The sequence below is a fragment of the Aedes albopictus genome, chromosome 2 (assembly GCF_035046485.1).
Source record: "Aedes albopictus strain Foshan chromosome 2, AalbF5, whole genome shotgun sequence".
NCBI classification, from domain to species: domain Eukaryota; kingdom Metazoa; phylum Arthropoda; class Insecta; order Diptera; family Culicidae; genus Aedes; species Aedes albopictus.
Genome location: NC_085137.1, coordinates 494,649,690 through 494,671,774, shown reverse-complemented (window position 1 = coordinate 494,671,774; position 22,085 = coordinate 494,649,690). Strand labels below are relative to the sequence as shown.

Sequence of the window (22,085 nt, the reverse complement as noted above, 5' to 3'; positions counted from 1 at the left end):
GAAATAAATTCTATCTCTTGAATCACCTTCACCACAGATATTCATCTAATTCCATCCGGAGGAGATTTGGATTGTGAAACGGAACAAACCATGTGCATTACTGAAATCGAGGCTAGTTCTGTTCCTTCAGGTGTCGGAGATGGTCAAGTGGCTTTGTAGCTTCGCCCGTCTAGCGAATTGGGAGTCGTGGCTTCGAATCTTACCGGAGCACGTGGATTTCTTTACGCAATTTAAATCTCAATGTGTTCATCAAACACGTGTTTCTGTTGTGTGCATGAATGTCAAAGTATTTAACGATGTAATTTCCACGTGGATTAATTAGTATAAGCAAATATCGAGAAATTGACATAGAAGAACTTCGATAAGTTTAGGGTTGATCAAGGCGACGATGGATCGAGTGATGTGCGTAGTTCGAGTATCAGGGACACTCTCGAGTCCCTTCGAATCTCGCAGAGGGTTACGGCAAGGTGATGGTCTTTCGTGCTTGCTGTTCAACATTGCTTTGGAGGGTGTAATTAGAAGAGCGGGGATAAACACGAGTGGGACGATTCTCACGAAGTCCGTTCAGCTGCTTGGTTTCGCCGATGATATTGATATTATTGCTCGTAAATTTGAGACGATGGCGGAAACGTACATCCGACTAAAGAGTGAAGCCAGGCGAATCGGATTAGTCATTAATGTGTCGAAGACAAAGTACATGATGGCAAAGGGCTCCAGGGAGGAATCACCGCGCCCGCCACCCCGAATTCATATCGACGGTAATGAAATCGAGGCGGTTGAAGAATTCGTGTACTTGGGCTCACTGGTGACCGACGACAACGACACCAGCAGAGAAATTCAGAGGCGCATTGTGGCAGGAAATCGTGCCTACTTTGGACTCCGCAGAACTCTACGATCGAATAAAGTTCGCCGTAACACGAAGTTAACCATCTACAAAACGTTGATTAGACCGGTCGTCCTCTATGGGCACGAAACATGGACCCTACGTGCAGAGGACCAACGCGCCCTTGGAGTTTTCGAACGGAAGGTGTTGCGTACCATCTACGGCGGAGTGCAGATGGAAGACGGGACTTGGAGAAGGCGAATGAACCACGAGCTGCATCAGCTGCTGAGAGAACCAACCATCGTCCATACCGCGAAAATCGGGAGGCTACGGTGGGCGGGTCACGTCATCAGGATGTCGGATAGCAACCCGACTAAAATGGTTCTCGAGAGTCATCCGACCGGTACAAGAAGACGTGGTGCGCAGCGAGCTAGGTGGGTCGACCAAGTGGAGGACGATCTGCGGACCCTACGCAGAGTGCGGAACTGGAGGCAAACTGCCATGGACCGAGTGGAATGGAGGCGGCTACTATGTACAGCAGAGGCCACCCCGGCCTTAGCCTGACCGGTAAGGTAAGGTAAGCAGTTTAGGGCAAGCATAGTCAAAAGCATTAAAAGCACAGAGAACAGACATCCAAGTCCAGTTCCGAAACTGTGTAAGGAATTTAACGACCATTTGAAATCGGCAACACAAGTGGCAATAGCGTGGCGCTGCAATCGGTTAATTTCCCATACTAATTTAATTCACCACTTGAAATGTTTCAATTCACCACTGACTGTGGCAATATGGTGTTTGGTGGCGTTAATGTTGTCATCGTGTATTGTGGATATGGCAGAAAACCGAAGAATGAGCATCGCTTAAACTTCACTGCATTACTAGCGAACTTAAGGCGAGATGAGACGGAGTCGCAGGCATCCAATTTTTCACTCACGTGATCAAATTCCCCGGATTTATCCACCTCCGCGATCATGATTTCTCACTGCATGGGATGAAAAATAAAAGTCTCTCACTCCAGCGCTCACGATAATTCCATCCTATTTTTTCACTATGGAGTTTGACAGGTTGGATTGTGCCTCCTTACGTGGAGCATAAATTTATGCTCCAGCCAAAATATTCACCAACACAGTCGTGAAATTTGAATGTTTACCTTTTTTACGAGGGATATCGGTGCAAAACGCTCACATCACATTAGATCTCATAAAAGTGTTGATCATGAAAAAGCTGAATTATTTAATAATTTTCAATTTGAGAGTGTCGATGTTTAGGTAAAGTTCCTACAGAGTGATAATTCTTTGTGAAAAGTCACACAATACCTCTTTTTGCAAATTTTGTTCGCCAAAGTGCGTTTTTCCTTATTTTCTCCCGCTGCTGTATTGAGTGAATGTTGGTATTAGTGTACTCTGGTTGCGCATGATAAGGGGCAACAAAATCAGATCACCGTAGCATCCCCGTGCGATAATTAGGGGCTGTCCATTAATTACGTAAGGGAATTTTAGCGATTTTCTGACACCCCCTCCCCCCCTAGTAAGATTTTTTGTATGAAATCCCAAAATTTTTTGTATGGCGCGTAAGATTTCTCAAACCCCCCCTCCCCCCATAAACCCTTACGTAATTAATGGACAGCCCCTTATCTTCCTCTCCATGCACAACTCACGGATAAACAACAAAGCATCCGATTTTTCACTCCGTCTGCGAGTCACAAGACATCTCCATCGATGCACGAGAACAATTATTTGACGTTTAGTGGTACCGTGTTTACATATTGTTTCATGGCCATCTAGATACCCGGATAAAAACTAACCATAGGGTGTTTGGTGAAAACCATTCCTGCACCATACAGTGTACCAGCTACAATAATGTATATTGTAATGAAATGGTTCACTAAAAGCTTCGCACATTGTAGCTACTATACATTTACATTCGATTTTTATGTAACACTATATTATACTGTTTTTCTTACGTTTGAACCATTCACTTTTCCGAAACATTATTTTTCCGTGCATTTTTAATTATTTGTTCAGTTTTAGATTTTTTCCGTGCTTTGTTTTGTTGATCTTTGTGACTTTTATGATGCAAAGGGAAGGAAAGAAAAAAGTGAATAAGTTGAAACATCAATTTAAAGTCAATAAAATGTTTAAATAAGTAGTAAACCAGATGTCTTAAGAATCGCAGATCCAAGAGATATGGCGGGCTAGGTATGTAGAGTGCGATGAGAGGAATACGATTGACGAACTTTATCTTTGACGTAGAGCCATCTTTAACATATGGACTGGACTGAATACTGAAAGAAATTCTAATATAGGTTCGTCTGTGGGTTCGCTTCTTAACCTAACTTATACTTGAATCGAACTTCACAGTTTTCTAATGAGTTGTTAAATACATACGTGTATTTCAAACTTTAGTCAAACTGGAGCCTCAATATTGCAATAACGGTTAAGCACGCTGTAATGATACTTATGTACCTCGTCACCCACTTCATGCAACTACATTAGTGGTCTAATAATGCTTAGCGCGCTTGGCATAGTTCCATCATGCCGCTCAAAGTGTTGCCACAAATAATGCTTAGTTTGCGATACCCGGTTATCTGGCTGGTGGGGCATGGGCAAGGGGTTGGTCACTCGGCACATTGTGCCCGGCACACATGCCGGCAAATCTCGGCACACATGCCGGCACAATCAGGCACACATGGGCACAACATAGAAATCCAACTTTGCGGTATGGAATCAAACTGTCATTATACTTACGATTGCAAAAAATCCCTTCATACAGATTCTAGACAAGTGTTCTGGGTGGAATTTTGTCGGTAAACACCGACTAGACCAATAACATTCGCCAAAAATAGACAGGATTATAATTAGCGCAAAAACATTCTAAGAAAATATTCCACTGGGCACATTCGGCACACCTCCGGCACGTTCGGCACACTTCGGCACACACTGAAAAACAACCGGCACAGTTTAGGCACATATTGGCACACGCTCAAAAATCACGGCACAAATGAAGTGTGCTGAATGACCAACCCCTTGGGCATGGGAGCCTAAGCTTCAACTGTTAATGCAATCAGAGACTACTCAGACCTCGACTCAGACTTAGACGTGGGCGATCCAATATATGAAGGGTTATCCAAAACGCTCTGGAGAATTCCCAAAGCGCATTCTCATAATGCTAGTAAGCCTAAGATGCCATTAACAGGAGGAAAATGACAAGATAATATAACATTACATGGTTTATGTAATGTAAACCAATACAACATAACAAAAGAGAACCATTCCAAAACCATTTAATTAAATGTATAACCAGTGGTGAAACTACAATTAAAAACAATATATTTACGGTACATTTTGTTGTTTGAAACCATACGTGTACCATACAATGTACGGTTTATTAAAACCCACGTATCAGTATTTATAACAATTCATTTACAATATAATGTATGGTTTTGCAAAAAAATATATATGGAGAAAAATATTTTTTTATATTGTTACGATACTTAACAACCCGTATAGTATATTGTAAAAATCTTATTTACAATTTACTGTATGGTGTTCTACATTACATTTTATTGTTTTTGTATTTTTATTTTTACAGTGGTTTCTATTGTAAAAATATGGTTTTAAATAGTACTGTTACAATACAACGTTCGGTTTTTCTACTGTATTTTTTATTCGGGTACAAAGCGCCGGTCAGACGTCAACCGGGTGAAAACGTGGGTTGGTGCAGCCTGAGCAAATATTTGCTCCTGCGAGAGCAAACGATTTGTGAGTGAGCGCTACACTGAAAGAAAACACCATCCTTTAAGCGACTGAATCATCATTCCCTCCATCCCAAATCAAAATACACCCATTCTTGAATGACTACGGCTACCGAATGATGAATGAAAGCTCTATCGGATGATTGTCCGTTGTAAACAGTCCATTGAATACGACCCAAGGGGTAGTCACTCTACACATTTCATTTGTGCCGACGTTTTTTTTTAATGTGCCTACCAGTGTGCACTGGTGTGCCCTACTGTGCCGAGCGTGCCGAGGTGCTGTGGTGCCGAGGACCATGCACTGAACTGAAAACATGGTAAACTTATCTCAGCAAACATTGAATCCAAGGAAAAAAATGTCCATTGTCATGAAAACCGCTTCCGCAAGTTTTTCTGGTTATTTATATTTTGGATTTCTAAATTAAAATTATTTATTTTATATTTTAGGTTTAGGAGCGGAGCATATATCTACAGCATGATGCCCATAGATTGATTCCTCAATAATATACGTTAAGAAACTGCCAAAATCGTCACTTTCTTTTACGGAATTGCCCAAATCTCCTGTTCTCATGCCACGGCAGTCCGGTTAAATACCTTAGTCCTAGGGCGTACTTATCGAGTGGAAAAAACTTGAGTATTTTCGGTAGTTTTGATTACTTTCTCATGAGGGATTTTGTCGGCCAGATTTTCTGTATGCCGTAAAATTCAGTTCAGTTGTAAATTTTTTTGAGTTTAATTTTGATCCCCATGACCTACATGACAAAGAGAACAAAACTGGCGAAATTTAAGTTCTCGTACGTTATTCTCGTAAAGTTTTCTAGGACAGATGTGGAGTTAATACTTTTACTATGACCATAAAGGGTAGTAGGGGTAACGGGTAAAGACCTGTAGAGATAGAACAGATGGTGGTCCTTTGAGGTGAACCTTAGACCTGATGATAAAATGATGTATTTCGGGGTTTTGACTTGTCATTAGGAATAAATGTTCTCCAAACTCAAGATATCCCGAGTCCCGACCATCGTTTCTGAGATCAAGACGATTTAATTCTTAAAATTAATGCAACATCAGGGGTTGGTCAAACAATGGCTCTTGTGGGAGTTATTTATTCACGAGCCTCTCGTGGGGATCAAGTATAATGCTGCTACGGCGTATTCTCCATATGACGACCGATTGACAAATTCATATGACCAAACCAATAAAGGCAACAGTCCGTAATGTGGATTTACGTTTTTGAACCTAAAACATGAAGAAAATAATGTAAAATGGCCAATGGAAATGAAAAATAAAGATAAATTCTTGCCGAAACCATTTTGACGTTTTGACAGCTGGACATTTTTTCCTGGTTTCAATGTTTGCTGAGATGGTTTTCTCATAATTTCAGTTCAATGTTAATCTGTGCCAGCCGGTGTCACTGGTGTGCCCTGTGTGCCCAAGGCACACTGTGTAGAGTGACTACCCCTTGATACGACCCTTACCACGTGAACCGTCATTCGAAAAACGGATGAAAGAAATCCGAATGCAAATCATCGGCGAACTGGATGATGCTTGCAACGCGCGTGCCCCAAAACGCTTGTCATTCAATTAACGTATGCGCTTCTCGCTGGAGGCCGACTGTTTCACGCTTCGTGTCATCGCGGTGTAGTAATGAATAATATTAAATAAAAATGCTAATGCTTGAAATAAATATTGTAATGTAGCTGTGCGTATTCAAATGTCGGTCCTGCTCTATATACAATATATCATACGAAATGTTGTCGAACAACTCGTATCAGTGTGGTATACAACACAAGTCACTCGGGAGAAGGAAACAGAACACGGATGATGAAAATTGGCAACAGCGCGCAAGAGTCTCCGAGCGGTCTCAGTCCGAGCGTAGGCTTGCAGCAGCTTCAATCGAACAGCACGAAGGGTTCGCGTGTGCGAGAGAAAAACGAAATAGAGAGAAAAAGGAGAGACGGAAAAGGTGAACGGTGAGTCGAAGGATGTCGGGGCAGTTTAGAGACAGATGCGTTGAGTGATGGTGGTTTTGTTTTATTGTGAAAAGTAGAAGTTTGAAAAAATGGTGAAATAAATTGAAAAAAAAAAGTTGAATTGAATTGAAAAAAGAATAGTTGTAATATATGATAATAAGTGAAAGAAATTCCTACACGCGGGTGAAGCTTAGCTCGTGGAGAACCATTTTGGCAGCTATTGTTGGTAAAAAGGAACTTGGGAACTCACATTGCTCAAGTGCTTTAATTTCCTAATGTTGTTCGTTTTGATCAAGGTGAAAAGTAAAAGCATATTTTCTAAAAGCGAAATTGAATTATTTTGTTTTATTTCCAGGTGACTACGAAGATCAGTTTTAAAGCTCCGACAACTCGGATTGTTCCAGAATGGCAATGGAAATAGGCGGAACTTTCGCGATTCGGACCAGAACAATGGCTGTGGAAGGTCATATTTCGGCAAATAGGACAACATCCAGAGTATAATTAATGTAAAAGTTAATAATTTGTATTGTTTTTAATTGTAGTGCCAATTCCACAACCTAAATAATTGAAATAAAGTGTTTAAATAAAAATATGGTATATTCTTGCTTAATTTCCATCAGATCCTTTTCCATTAATATTTTTCTACTAAAAATAGAGCATTAGGCATTCACATTCTAACCGTTTTTCATTCGTCTCACAAATGAATCGAATTCGAATCCAATTTGATATTCGATCGATCTTCGTATCGTTACTCTCACTCGAATCGAATGACAAGCTTACGCTTGTTTGTCATCCGACGTTGAATCAAAGCGTATGCTCGTCATCCGATTTTGGACTGCTTGTCGTTAAGGGGCGCGACCGTATCAGTGTTCAGTCGCTTGAAGGATGAAGCTTTGGTTCAGTGTAGTCGGAGAGAGCATAATTTTATCAAGCAAAGGAGCCGGAGTGAGAGCCTTTTCAATCGTTCATGGGTGCAAGGAAAATATCACAGGCTACTCTATCCGGATAATAGTCCAGTTTACGAGCCGATTTTATGAATGAATTTTGACAGGAGGTAGTGTCCAATAACCCGTGAAAACCAATATCATCATCAACATTGTTGTCACTTCGTAAAATGGCTCATATCGCTGTGTGATAGATCGTTACTCGCGTGAGTGAGTGAAAAATTTGGTGCCTGCGGAGTCGTCATGGTACTCAGAAACATTTTTCCGTTGTGGAAACAAAAACCAATTTCACACAAAATTCCGGACATGCTAATTTATTGTACCCGTGCGCTTACTGTTTTTGGCAAACAAACACTTTCTAGTTTGCGTTTTCGCAAAAAAAAGCTGTTCGACATTCCCAAAATGATTTGTCCTATTAACAGCGGCTAGCGTATGGTTTCACCTTAATCGCCAACACCACATGCTCATTCACGCAAAATTTGGCGCGCTCGCACTGACAGGCCACCCGGTGGGATAAAGTCGTGATTGTCGACACGGCGTCGGACTGAAAACGAAAACATCAGGGATGCATGTCGGGTCGGATGAGGAATGACAGAAAGTTCGCTGAAAACTTCGCTTCGCTAGTCCCAAAGTATCTAAATACCAAGGTAAGAGATTCCCGCTAATATTCACGGATTAGTGAGAAAAGGAAAAAAGCAAAAAATAGTTATGAAGTTTGCGCTGATTTGTATGGGCACATCACTATTTAGCAAACTTTCTTAAGAAATTAAGCACTCCCATCTTAGAAGCTATTATTTAATTGCATCTGACTGGATTAAATGTGACCTCCATGCAATAAAACAGAAAATATCGCCATTTGAAAATCGGTAACAAATTTTTTTAAATTGATTCTAAACATATTTTTTCAGCATTTAGAAACATCCAAACTAACAAAACTTCACAAACTTTGCTGAAATAATGACATTTTAGTGTAAAAACACCAACTTTTCATAACTAACGCAGATGTGTTGGTGAGTCTCATTTTTGACATTTACGGGAATCTCTTACCTTGGTACATATTTATATACTTTGCGCTAGTCCAACTGGCGAACTCCGATTTGGTGCTGCCAACCCAAAGTATATAAATATGTACCAAGGTAAGAGATTCCCGTAAATGTCAAAAATGAGACTCACCAACACATCTGCGTTAGTTATGAAAAGTTGGTGTTTTTACACTAAAATGTCATTATTTCAGCAAAGTTCGTGAAGTTTTGTTAGTTTGGATGTTTCTAAATGCTGAAAAAATATGTTTAGAATCAATTAAAAAAAATTTGTTACCGATTTTCAAATGGCGATATTTTCTTTTTTATTGCATGGAGGTCACATTTAATCCAGTCAGATGCAATTAAATAATAGCTTCTAAGATGGGAGTGCTTAATTTCTTAAGAAAGTTTGCTAAATAGTGATGTGCCCATACAAATCAGCGCAAACTTCATAACTATTTTTTGCTTTTTTCCTTTTCTCACTAATCCGTGAATATTAGCGGGAATCTCTTACCTTGGTGTTTAGATACTTTGCTGCCAACCGGCTGCGATGCGGCCATGTTTTTGAAGTCATCATCTGTTTCAGGTCCAACATTTGATTTAGGCGTAGTTTACGAATGATGTTTTTTCTTTAACAAAAAAGTTCTTTGCATCCCCAATTGCGGCCTAATTTGAACACGTTTTTATTTATTGTAACATATTTCAGCTAAGAGAATTAGATTTTTTCATGATTCTCCTAGTATTTTCGAAAATTTTCTTTTTTGTTGTGGAAAATATTACGCGCTTTTCAAGTGTTGATCCAGAAAAGTGTAAATGAGTAAATTGCATTTCCAGCGATAGCACTGGCCCAAGTGCAAAAATCCAACTGGTTTAAGCCGTATAATATTCTTCACATCATCAAGAATATTATACGGCTTAAACTGATGAGATTTTCGCACTTGGGCCAGCACTATCGCTGGAAATAAAATTTACTCATTTTTGAGTTGTCCCACTTTAGCTCCAAAATGAGTGAATTTTCTGACCGTGTATGGGAAATTAACCGATTGCAGCGCCACGCTATTCCCACTTGTGTTGCCGATTTCAAATGGTAGTTAAATTCCTTACACAGTTTCGGAACTGGACTTGGATGTCTGTTCTCTGTGACTAGACCACCAAACCCGTCCCAAAGTTCATCAATAAAACAGAATCTAAACTGTGCGGAAACTAAAATGCAGCAAATTTATTGAGTACCTAATACGAACAGCAGCTGAACAACCCCACATTTTATAGCGTTCAGTTTCATAGTGTACTTTAGAGGCAGCGCAAACCATTGCATTCAATTATTCTATTCCTGATAGACATCCCCGTATTTGTTCTTCATCTGGGGATGCTGGGGTGGCCGATCTTCCAGCCTGGGTGGAGGCACAGTTTCCCGTCTAATCGGAGGCGTGTCCTCCAATACCGTCGGCGGACGATACGGGGCCTGCTGTCGACGCGCATAGTCTTCGCGATTCTGTCGACGCAACTCTTCGTAGGATTTCGTCACCGGTGGAGGATCAACGGGCAGCTGAAGTTCCTCCTCGAAGGCTCGATTCGCTGGAATGGAGAATATGGTATAATGTAGAAGTTTAAGCGACTCAGTTAAAAGATGCAGTAGGATTACAATCAAGAGACGGTCGAGCGCTCTCGTCCAGTCCGGAATAGCTGGGGGTGTAAACGTCGATGTTGATCGAGTCACGATTGCGGAAATGCTGCTCCGTTACACTGTCACTCGGAGCAGCCGGTCCAAATGGGGACAACATGCTTCCAGCACTGAATCCTTGATCGGGGTATCTAGAAAACATATTTTTACGGTAAGATAAGCGAGAATTAAACAATGGAAGACAGACTTACAATCTTTCAACGCCGGTGCCTCCTCCCTGTCGTCTCTGGCGAATCATATCGGCCAGTCGGGAGTTTGGTATACGCATAATTTTCTCGGCACATCGACTCTGGTAGCTCAGCTTACCCATAAAGTAACCCAACGTTATACCAACAAAAACTTTGGGACCGGCGCCAAATCGTACGCTGGGCTGGAATTGGAAAAACCTGACATCAGATTGCACCAGCACATTGAAAACTGAAACTGTACCTACTCACCTTTAGAAAACCTCTTTGGATGGCGTAGTACGTTCCCAATCCGAAAACCGTCCCCAGCGGCATCGAACGTTGAAAAAATGCTTCCCGATTACATTCTTGCAACACCTTCAACTCCTCCGGCGAAAATTGAAAATTCTACGCACGAAATACATTTCATTAGCCTCATTAAAAAGTTTCTCAAAAAGAACAAAAATCATACTCACCAAAGCATTGCGCTGTCCTTCAATATGTTGTGGTGCTGGTTCTGCCCTGTCCATAGTTTGTAATTTAGTAATTTCGTTATGAAATGCAATCCAAAACACTTTCCGGTTCCAAATTTCACATAATCACAAAAATAAAGGCACAGCTGATGCTGACTGACAGTGTTGGCCGGTTTTTCGTTGCGATGTCAAATCCGCATCACTTTTGAATCACCCCTCGTTATTGTACACTGCGCCGAAAGATTTGTCGCAAACAAGAATGGTTTAAAAACAACTTTTGATGACTAAATCTGTAGTACATATATTTTGATTTCTCGGTAATTTATTTTGCGTTGAAAAACCGCATAAAAAGTAAAACGCAAAAAAAATATCGTGTTTTCAAATTTAAAATTTCAGTCACGGGTTTATATTGAATTCGGAAGGAACATGTTGCAACTTCCAACTGATAATTTTGTTCAGTGTGCTCTTCAAAGTTTGACAGCTCCGTCAAACTCCGCGCGTTTCGCATTCCGAAAAAGCGGAGCCCAGCAAAAGTGTAAACACAAACAGTGAACTTTGTCCGGAAAGTGGAAGCGCTCTGTTGCTTCCCCAGTTCAAATCCCCGTGAAAATGGGACTCGATTTCGAAGTGCAGGACTATATCAAAACGCTGAATAAAAACAGTCCCCCGTTTCGGTGCCCCAAGTGTGACAACAAAAAGTATAAATCCGTGATCGGGTTGCAGTACCATTTGAACAACTATGACCACGACAATCCGTCCCCGTCTAGCGCGGCGCCGGTTCCAGTGGCCACTAAGCAACCAGAACCAGTAGCGGGACCGTCGACAGAAGTGGAAAAAATACCCACCGCTCCAGAAAAACCTGAAACAGTGAGTGCATCGGCAGGTGCAGATGAAGCTGTCAAAGGGGAAGATGTCGAAATGAAAGAGCCGACGGCAAAAAGCAGTGAAAAAGCGGAAAAGGCTCCATCGAGTGCGAAATCTCCCGGGAAAGGTGCCGTGGCCAAAGAAACGCCGATTCGACCACCGAACAACAACAAACAGAGGAGTCAGAAGAAAAAAGTGGGGGTAACACCGAAAAATAAGGCCTCTGCAGCACCGGCCAGGGAGTCCCTGGCCTACATTGAGTCGGAAGGGCTGATCAAGATCGAGTTCGGCGGAAAGAACATCAACCTGTCGGTAGACGAAGAATTTGAGCTGATCAGCTTGGACGAGCAGAAGAAAAAGTGGGAAAATCCGGATGTGGAGCTTTTTGCCGTGCCGCCTCCGACGGAACCGGAAGTGAAGCTCCCGGAAGGTGAGTTTTTGTTTCAATCCAAGTTTATCCAATTTAAGGATGTTTCGGCATTGGATTGACTTGCGCTTTTATTGCCCCACTAACTGCTGCAAAATGAAAATGAAATGAAAGTTTATCCAATTTAAGGATGTAATTAAAAACAGTAAAACCGATTACAGCAGATCGATGTGAATCTGGGATGATTTGGGTGCTCTGTTACCTTACCTTACCGGTCAGGCTAAGGCCTGAGTGTCCTCTGCTGTACATAAGAGTCGTCTCCATGACTCTGCGTCTCCAATTCCGCAGTCAGTTAAGGGTCCGCGAATCGTCCTATACTTGATCGACCCACCTAGCTCACTGTGCATCACGTCTTCTTGTAGCGATCGGATTGCTCTCGGGTCATTTTAATCGGGTTGCTATCCGACATCCTGATGACCTGACCCGCCCACCGTAGTCTCCCGATATTTGCCGTATGGACGATGATGGTTGGTTCTCTCAGCAGCTCGAGGTTCATCCGCCTTCTCCAAGTCCCGTCTTTCATCTGCACTTCGCCGTAGATGGTACGCAACACCTTCCGTTCTTAAATTCCAAGGGCGCATTGGTCCTCTGTACATAGAGTCCAGGGAGAAATACCGGTCTTATCAGCGTTTTGTAGATAGTTAACTTCGTGTGCGGAGTCCAAAGTAAGCTCGATTTCCTGCCAAAATGCGCCTCTGAATTTCTCTGCTGGTATCGCTGTCGGCGCTCACCAATGCCAGTGAGCCCGAGTACACGAATTCTTCAACCGCCTCGATTTTATCACCGTCGATAGAAATTCGGGGTAGCGGGTGTGGTGATTCCTCCCTGGAGCCCTTTGTACTTTGTCTTCGACACATTAATGACTAACCCGATTCGCCTAGCTTCCTCTTTTAGTCGGATGTATGTTTCCGCAATTGTCTCAAATATGGAACTATAATGTCAATATCATCAACGAAACCAAGCAGCTGAACGGACTTCGTGAAAATCGTTCCACTCGTGTTTACTCTCGCTCTCCTTATTACACCTTCAAAGAATGATAAACAGCAAGCACGAAAGACCATAACCTTGCCGTAACCCTCTGCGAGATTCGAGAGTGTCCCTGATACTTGAATTACGCTCATCACTCGATCCATCGTCGCCTTGATCAACCGTTTCAGTTTATCCGGGAATCCGTATTCGTACATAATCTGCCATAGCTGTTCTCGATCGATTGTATTCTCAATTTAGTTGAAAATCGGAGTTTTCGACTAGCGAAGTTGGATTTTTCTCCAAATCCATTGGTCGGACCTAACTTCGGAAGTGGTGCGCTGTATAGTAAACCTGGTCCGCTATACAGCGCACCACTTCCGAAGTTAGGTCCGACGCACGGATTTGGAGAAAAATCCAACTTCGCTAGTCGAAAATTCCGGGATTCAACTGCACGTACAATATCATACGCCGATTTGAAATCGATGAACAAGTGATGTGTGGGCACGTTGTATTCGCGGCATTTCTGCAACACCTAACGGATGGCGAACATCTGGTCCGTTGTAGCGCGTTCACCCATAAATCCAGCCTGATATTACCCCACGAACTTTCTTGCAATCGGTGATAGACGGCGGCATAAAATTTGAGAGAGTATCTTGTAGGCAGCGCTCAGTAGTGTGATCGCGCGATAGTCGTCCATTTTTTTGTAGATGGGGCACACGATACCTTCCATCCATTCCTCCGGTAGTACTTCCTCCTCCCAAATCTTGGCAATGACCCGGTTTATTGCTCTCACCAGTGCTTCTCCACCGTATATTAGGAGCTTATTCTGGATGCTTGCTCTCTATCGATGCTAAATCTCGTGAAATTTAGAATGGAAGGATTTGAGATCCTTTTCGTTACGTGAGCCTATAGACCTTTATCGGTGTCTCTGTAGAACTCTCAAGAAAACGATGTAGATTGGGTGAACCAAGTACAGAAGGGGGTTTAGGAAACGCCCGTTTCTCGCGCTTTTCAGATTGCCAAACGTTTGGCAGACAATCGTCAGTCTACGGATTAGGTCAATAGATTTAAGTTATTCCAATTCAAATTTGTCATGGTTATAATCATCGTGATGAATGTTTATCTAAACTGGAGTATGGTTTTGCAGAAGCAAAACTGCCCCCACTCGCATAACAGTCCCATTTGCAAAAAGTAGGAATTGAGAAAACGACATTTGAAGTTTGAAAACTTGTTTCCATATAAAACTTTGAAAAATCGCCAAAATTTGAAAAATATTTCGATCATCTCGAAACTTTCACAGATTGCTTTGCACATGAATATATAACTGTAAAAAATATTACAAACACTACAAAGTTGTTCAGTTTTGTGTTGCGTAACACAAAAATCCATGATGGGACTGTTATGCGGGTACTTTTGATATGGGACGCTCATAACTATTTTTTTCACACATTGACATACACATTCGTAATTTTTATTGTTGTTTTTGGAAGTACATCAAAAATGATGACTATTCATAACGTTAACTCAAAAGTGATGAAAAGTCAAATGGGACTGTTATGCGAGTGGGGGCAGAAAAGGTGTTTTTTTTTTCGTGAGCTTTCTTCCAGAGATTCTCTTTGGGTTTCGACTGGAGTGTCAACTGGAGTTTTTCTGAATTCATCCTGGAATTTCACTTCTTCTCTTCTGGGTTTGGTTCCCGAGAGGCTTCTGGTATATGTGCAGGAGCTATAGCAGATAGTTCTCATGAAGTTCTTCTGATATTTTATCCAGGGCTTTTGCTCGTAGTTGCTAAACGGATTTCTTGCAGTAATCCACCTGAGATGTAAAACAAATTTTCTCGGAATTACTCCCAGAGCTCTTCTCGGAAACCCGTAACAGAAATTGTCCTAAGATTCGGGATGCTCCTTTTGGGATTACTTACGGAGTTCTTGCAAAGATTTTCTACAAAAACCTCGCAAAAATGAATAGAAAAACTATTGAAAAACTATCATACCGTGAGGTGCCCATATTTCGTGCACTTAAGAATTCCAAAAGTTTGATAAACTACTGAAATTTTACCATAAAGTATATCAGATTATTTTCTTCAATAATATTTAGTGCTGGCTCTGTAGCTCACAAGACAAATATAAATTAGGCAACTTCACATTATACAAGATAGTTACAGCATTAGTTTCGATTTGTTTGAAAGTGCCAAATTTCGTGCACGGGTTCCAAATTTCGTTCAAAATGGGTCCAAATTTCATTCACTCTAAAAGACGTAGAATTCGCCTAAATGTGGTAATTTTCAAAACGTTGCATACTCGTATAATACTCATGAAACCATAACGTGTAGATAAAATCGATGTCTGTGATGAAATATGAGTGAATATTTGCTGTTTCCCATGTTCGTGCAAGATGTTTACATTAAGATTTCCAAAAATCCTTCTGTAGTTTTAGGGGCTATTATTTTTGACGTTTGTTTTGCTCTTTAATTGATATCTTAATTAAACAATACATTGTTTGTTACTTGAATCAAATCAAGCATAATTTTTCAAATCGACGTATCTAACTTTTTCACTGATCTGAGTAAATTCATGGTCAATGTTGACGGCCATTTCACTAAAATAGTTTTTTTTTATAAAAAGACTTTTCATAAGTTTTTTCGTGCTAACATCACCAGAAATATAGCACGCACTAGGTAAGAAACAAAACCTACTCATTCCATATCATTTTCACAATGAATTTTGACAAAAATACACATACACCGGGTTGGTTAGAGATACGTCATGCCAGATACGTCGCTTTTGTATGGTGCCAGTTTGGTGTATCTGTTACTTTTGATTTTGGCTAGATACGTCGTTTGGTTTTCTCATATATCAAAACGGTGTATCTATCAGTAAAGTTGTAAACATCAAAATAGTTAGATACGTCGATTCGAAAAATATGCTTAGTTAAACAAATTAAGCAATAAATCATCAAACAGTGATGTGGATTCTTCAATTTGCTTTATGAATCATGCATGCAGCAGTAAACCCGGATTTGTTTACATTCTCGAGTTACGTCGGATTGAAAAATTATGCTTGAAATGTTCACTAGCTTTACTGATGGTCAGTAATGTGAATCAATTCATTTTTGTAATTGTAGCTTTTTACCTTTCTATTATGTGCGAATAATAGGCACATTCCTCGGGAGGTTAGTTCTAGTAAAGTCAAGCATAATTTTTCAAATCGACGTATCTAAGTTTTTCACTGATCTGAGTAAATTTTGCTGAATTTTGCCGAGCTGAAGGCTTCAGCAAAAATTTTGCTGGAATTCAGCAAGATTTTGCTGATTCGTTCAGTAAACTCTGCTGATCACCAGTAACATTACATTTTGCTGAAATTCAGCAAATTTTGCTGAAAGCTCAGCAAAAAATTTTGCTGGTCCCTGCTCGGCAAAATTCAGCAAAATATTGCTGAAAGCGTTTAGTGTGCAGGGATATAGCACGCACTAGGTAAGAAACAAAACCTACTCATTCCATATCATTTTCACAATGAATTTTGACAAAAATACACATACACCGGGTTGGTTAGAGATACGTCATGCCAGATACGTCGCTTTTGTATGGTATGTACCAGTTTGGTGTATCTGTTACTTTTGATTTTGGATAGATACGTCGTTTGGTTTTCTCATATATCAAAACGGTGTATCTATCAGTAAAGTTGTAAACATCAAAATAGTTAGATACGTCGTTTCGAAAAAGATGCTTAGTTAAACAAATTAAGCAATAAATCATCAAACAGTGATGTGGATTCTTCAATTTGCTTTATGAATCATGCATGCAGCTGAAAACCCGGATTTGTTTACATTTGCGAGTTACGTACGTCGGATTGAAAAGTTATGCTTGAAGTGTCGTCTTCCAAATTTGTGTTCTGGCAATTTGGATTGGTATTGACCAATCCAAATTCCTGTGTGGTAGTGGTTTGTGTTCAGATTTCTCGTGTTAATCTATCTGTAAGAACTTTGTAAACATCTTTTATTCTCACGTATATGGATAGGCTTGCAGTAGGTTTCGTGAGACTTTTTTTGGACAACTCAATAAGGCTTACGGCCATAATTTGCTTGAATGAAGCTAGCGGCTGTAAGCTACTACTCCCAATGTTTGGATAAATAAACTCATCCCGAGCTTACTCAGTATTCCCAAACTTACCTATAAATTTGTTTATTTTTTTTTCACTTTCTACGTAGTTTATGAGCAATCCCTAGCTAAATTTAAAACAATTAAAATAGTTATTAGAACTATTATTAATAACTGAATCCCAGACAAACAGACGTCTCACTCTACTCACTTCCCATCGTTTAAGTTTTTAACGGATTATTCAAATATTCGTAGTTCGCAAATCGCTCGCTTATGGCGCTCGCATCGTTTTTGCTCCTGTTTGACGTTTACTCACTACCGCCATCTACTCAGTAGATTTGCGTACCACAGCATAATTAGCATTGGGCGACTATGTGACACGCCTGCTTGTCTGTGACCGAATCATGCGATGGCTACAAGTACACATGAACCTCTAAAAAAGAGTGCACGAAATTAGGGACCCATACAAATTGTGGGTTCCTTATTTCGCCAACAACATAAATGTTGAAACAAAATAAGTAAACAAAATAAGTAAACAACAAGTAATTTTATTGCGTATTATAATAAAACATATTGAATTGAAATAATCAAACATAAATTGGAATATTTACTTTTGCTAGAGATCGAAATACTTGTTCACTTCCGTGAGTGTTGATTTTCTCGTATCTCTGAATATGGCATCTGCTATTTGCATTTATTTTTCAATCTTTGACATATATCAAATTTTTCATTTATTTTTTTGTAAATTGTATTGAAATCAAATGCAGTTTTGAGGTTATAGCAAATTTTGGATGATTCCGCTGTTAATTAGATAATAATGCTCTCAGGTGTCAGAAGTTAATGAAGTTTGGGCCCGCACGAAATTCGGGCACCCCACGGTACTAAGAAAAAAATACTGAAGGCACTTTGAATACATATTGGAAGCATCTCTACTAGGAGTTCAACTAGAAGCTCTGGAAGTATATCGGGAAACTCTCTATAGCAGTCTTCCCATGAACTTGACGCATGTTCAACTTCTGTACGTTTTCTCGCTCTTGTGTTGAACATCAAACGCCAAACATCGCAGTACCCGTGTTTGCTACGGTACTCCGTACCGAAGAGTACTCAAGACAGAAATCTTTCGCACAATTCTTGAATCTAAACTCTTCTCAGATAACGATGTATCTATGTATTAATCTCGTTATTTTCGTGAATTCCAACTAAAAGCTTATGATAGTTTATTATTTTTTTAAACCAGAAAACTCAATCAACCATAGTAGTAAAAAAAATCATTCAATTCCAAGCAGTTCTTCAACTAAAAGACCTCAATTCGAACCGTGCAAAAAAAAAACAAGCAAATTGGTTCATCTGTTCGTGAGTTATATTGCCACACATTAAATTTTAACTGAGATTATCAGTAATAACTACATGATCAAAGATTGGTTGCGGTTTGCAAACTGTTCGCATAATCTTCCCTATCGAAATAACTCAAACTACACATACCCTTTTTGATATTTGCAATATTATTCTACCTCTTCCAGGAAAATTCAAGGAAATCGAAGAGTACACCATTCATGATGCCCCGGCTCGTCCGAATGCTTACATCCGGTTCATCGAGAAGAGCACCGAAGAGCTGGATGGCGAGGTGGAATACGACGTGGACGAAGAGGACACCACCTGGTTGGCCATAATGAACGAACGCCGAGCACAGCAAAACCTGTGCCCAGTGCCGGTGGATTCGTTGGAATTGCTGATGGACCGCCTGGAGAAGGAATCGTACTTCCAAGCGGCGGTAACCGGTCAAAACGGTGCCCCCGTGGATGACGATGCGGTGTGCTGTATTTGCATGGATGGCGAGTGCCAGAATACGAATGTTATCTTGTTTTGCGACATGTGTAATTTGGCGGTTCATCAAGATTGCTACGGAGTTCCGTACATTCCGGAGGGACAGTGGCTTTGTAGGCGATGCCTGCAGAGCCCCAGTCGATCGGTGGATTGTGTTCTTTGTCCGAATACGGGAGGAGCTTTCAAGCAGACGGACAGCAATCAGTGGGCTCACGTTGTTTGTGCCCTCTGGATACCGGAGGTCCGATTTGCTAATACCGTTTTCTTGGAACCGATTGATTCAATTGAAACCATTCCTCCGGCTCGTTGGCGACTTGTGTGCTACATTTGCAAGCAGAAAGGTATCGGAGCTTGTATCCAGTGTAATCGAAGTTCGTGTTACGCTGCGTTCCATGTAACCTGCGCACAGCAGGCCGGTTTATGCATGAGAATGGATCAAGTACGTGGGAACGACACTCATCCGATTGTAGTGCAGAAGACTGCCTACTGCGATGCCCATACACCGATCAACGCGCTTGGATCGCCAGGAGGATCTGGAGGAGAAGCCGATCCACGAGAAGCATGCCGTGAAAAGATGAAGAAAGCCCGGAAGATGTTGGCCATTAAACGAACTTCGGCTCCGGTGATCTTGATCCCGACCATTCCGGCGAATCGAGTGGAAGAGATTGCATCGCTGGTCAACATTGCCAAGAAGCAACAGTTCATTCAACGTCTGATAGCTTACTGGACTCTGAAGCGTCAGCATAGAAATGGAGTTCCTTTGCTTCGGCGCCTTCAGAGTCAGGGACAAACACAGGGAGCTCCAGGACGTGATAAAAACGATGGTTCGCCTGACGCCCGGGAACTTTATCAACAGCTTAAGTACTGGCAATGTCTCCGGCAGGACTTGGAGCGGGCCAGGCTTCTCTGCGAACTAGTTCGAAAGCGTGAAAAACTTAAACTGATTATGATAAAAACCAACGAACAATGCGTGATGGCTCAGCTGAATCCCATCGAAACTGTTCTCCACCGGATTCTCGATCAGTTGGAAGCAAAGGACATCCAGGAAATTTTCCGGGAACCCGTCGATACTGAGGAAGTCGCCGATTATCTTAAAATTATCACCCACCCGATGGACCTGGGAACAATGAGACAAAAGCTCAAATCCGGTTTCTACACCAGCATTGAAGACCTGGAATCGGACTTCATGCTGATGGTCACCAACTGTTTGACCTACAACAACAAGGACACCATGTTCTACCGGGCGGGAGTTAAAATGCGGGACGCCGGAACGATCATCTTCCGAACGATCCGCAAGGAACTGGAACGTGCCGGCCTGCTAGAGAAACCACAACCTCAGCAAGTGGCGGCCATCCAAGGAACGGAAGACTCCCTGGCCATCGACATCGAAGCCGAGTTGAATCTGCTGGCCCAGGAGCCACCCAGCCAGGAGTTAATCGAAAAACTCCAGCAGCAATTGACCAAGGCCGGCGGAATCAAGCACGGTATGACGCGAGCCAAGAAGGTCAAGCACATTCGGGCGGAGATTGCCAAGATCAAGCGAGCTCTCCCGAAGGAACCGGAAAAACCTGCGAAACCGGAAAAACTGGTAAGTGATTGAATCGTTACCTACTTTGAGAAATTGTTAAAGGACTTTTTTTGTTCACAGCCTGTTGAGAAGCCAGCGCCCGAGCAACCAACGCCAAAAAAGGCGACAGCAGTCGAAACGGTCACTTCGAAAGCACTCAAAGTACAGCAGACGCCACCTGCGAGTCCGTTGAAGATCCTGAATAACAGTCCATCGCCATCGGGAGTTAATAGAAGGTAAGTTAGACCAACAAAGCCATCCTGATGAAAAAAAAAATATCAGAAACGTCCCACACTTATCACTTTTACTTTGCAGAACGGCAGTGCTGTTTACGCGCAAAGCCCAGGCCGCCCTCAAGAAGCCGGAAACGCCATCTAAGGAGGAAGCGGCCATCGCCGCCACCACGGAGCTCCTACAGAAAACGGCCAAAAAAGCAACCCGTGGCAAGCGGGGTGCTTCGAACAAGAGCAAACAGGCTGGCGCTATTGGCGGCTCGGATGGAGGCTTCCTGAACCTGCCGGGGCCGTCCGGAAGCGGAGGCCGAAAGTCGTTGGAGTCGTCGGAAAAGAAGTCTTTCGAATCCGATAGTTTCCGTGTGTACCGGGGCGGTCAGGATCGGGAGATTTCCGACTCGGACGATAGCAATCTCAGCTTCACCGGCAGTACCTGCAGTAGCTGTAGCGGGTTCAGCGGCAGCGGAACGGAGTCGGAGTTCGGGTAAGACAGAGGAGTCTTTTTTGAAATTCGAAATCTCAAGACTTTTTCTTGAATTTTGCAGAAGCTCCAGCGATAACGAATCGTTCTGCGACTCGGAGATGTCCACCAGCGAAGAGGCGGAAGCCTTCCCAGAGAAACCTTTACTGGAACCGCTCAAGCTGGTGTGGGCCAAGTGTCGAGGCTATCCGTGGTACCCTGCCCTAATAATCGATCCGGACATTCCGAGTGGGTTTGTTCATAATGGGGTCCCACTGCCGGCTCCTCCAGCGGATGTTCTAGCCCTGAAAGCCAACTACGAAGAGCAGGTGTTTTTGGTTCTGTTCTTCGACGTCAAGCGAACCTGGCAGTGGCTTCCGGCGAACAAGCTGGAATTGCTCGGCGTGAACAAAGAACTGGACCAGAGCAAGCTGGTAGAGTCGAGGAAACCCACCGAACGGAAAGCGGTCAACAAGGCTTACCAAGAAGCGCTGCACTATCACAGCCAGGTGTCGAGTGCCGATGGGCCAGCTGGAAAGCTTTAGGTTAGGAAGAATGCACATTCACCGATATGTTTTGTTAATGTTTTTTGTGCTATTGAAGTAAAACAAAATTGTTGGTCCCGGAGTGATCGGTAATGAAAAATGCTACGTTATACAAATTTGCTGCTGCATACGCGTTTTAGATGTAGGACTAGAGGCACCTAGGTTTAAGCTTTTTCGTGTACTATTTATCGTGTAGAATTGACTGTTTTATCGGACCGAGATGATACAAATAAAGTATCGTTCAAAAAAGGATATCTTCTTTCAAAAAGCAA

The 22,085-nt window shown here is 41.9% G+C and overlaps 2 protein-coding genes across 2 annotated transcripts; one reads left to right on the top strand and one right to left on the bottom strand.

Annotated features, from left to right (window-relative positions):
- Window positions 1-9,698: 9,698 nt before the first annotated feature.
- Window positions 9,699-11,014, bottom strand: LOC109423373 (OCIA domain-containing protein 1). The gene is made up of 5 exons (XM_062849337.1): window positions 10,832-11,014; window positions 10,629-10,763; window positions 10,383-10,561; window positions 10,153-10,322; window positions 9,699-10,085 (listed from the first exon to the last, which is right to left on the bottom strand). Exons 1-5 carry the CDS (start codon window positions 10,883-10,885, stop codon window positions 9,835-9,837), a joined length of 789 nt encoding a protein of 262 aa, XP_062705321.1. The 5' UTR covers window positions 10,886-11,014; the 3' UTR covers window positions 9,699-9,834.
- A 284-nt stretch (window positions 11,015-11,298) lies between these two features.
- On the top strand, window positions 11,299-22,065 carry LOC109423370 (bromodomain-containing protein homolog). The gene is made up of 5 exons (XM_019698356.3): window positions 11,299-12,122; window positions 18,705-20,596; window positions 20,657-20,811; window positions 20,891-21,292; window positions 21,354-22,065. Exons 1-5 carry the CDS (start codon window positions 11,438-11,440, stop codon window positions 21,811-21,813), a joined length of 3,594 nt encoding a protein of 1,197 aa, XP_019553901.3. The 5' UTR covers window positions 11,299-11,437; the 3' UTR covers window positions 21,814-22,065.
- The last annotated feature ends 20 nt before the right edge of the window (window positions 22,066-22,085 follow it).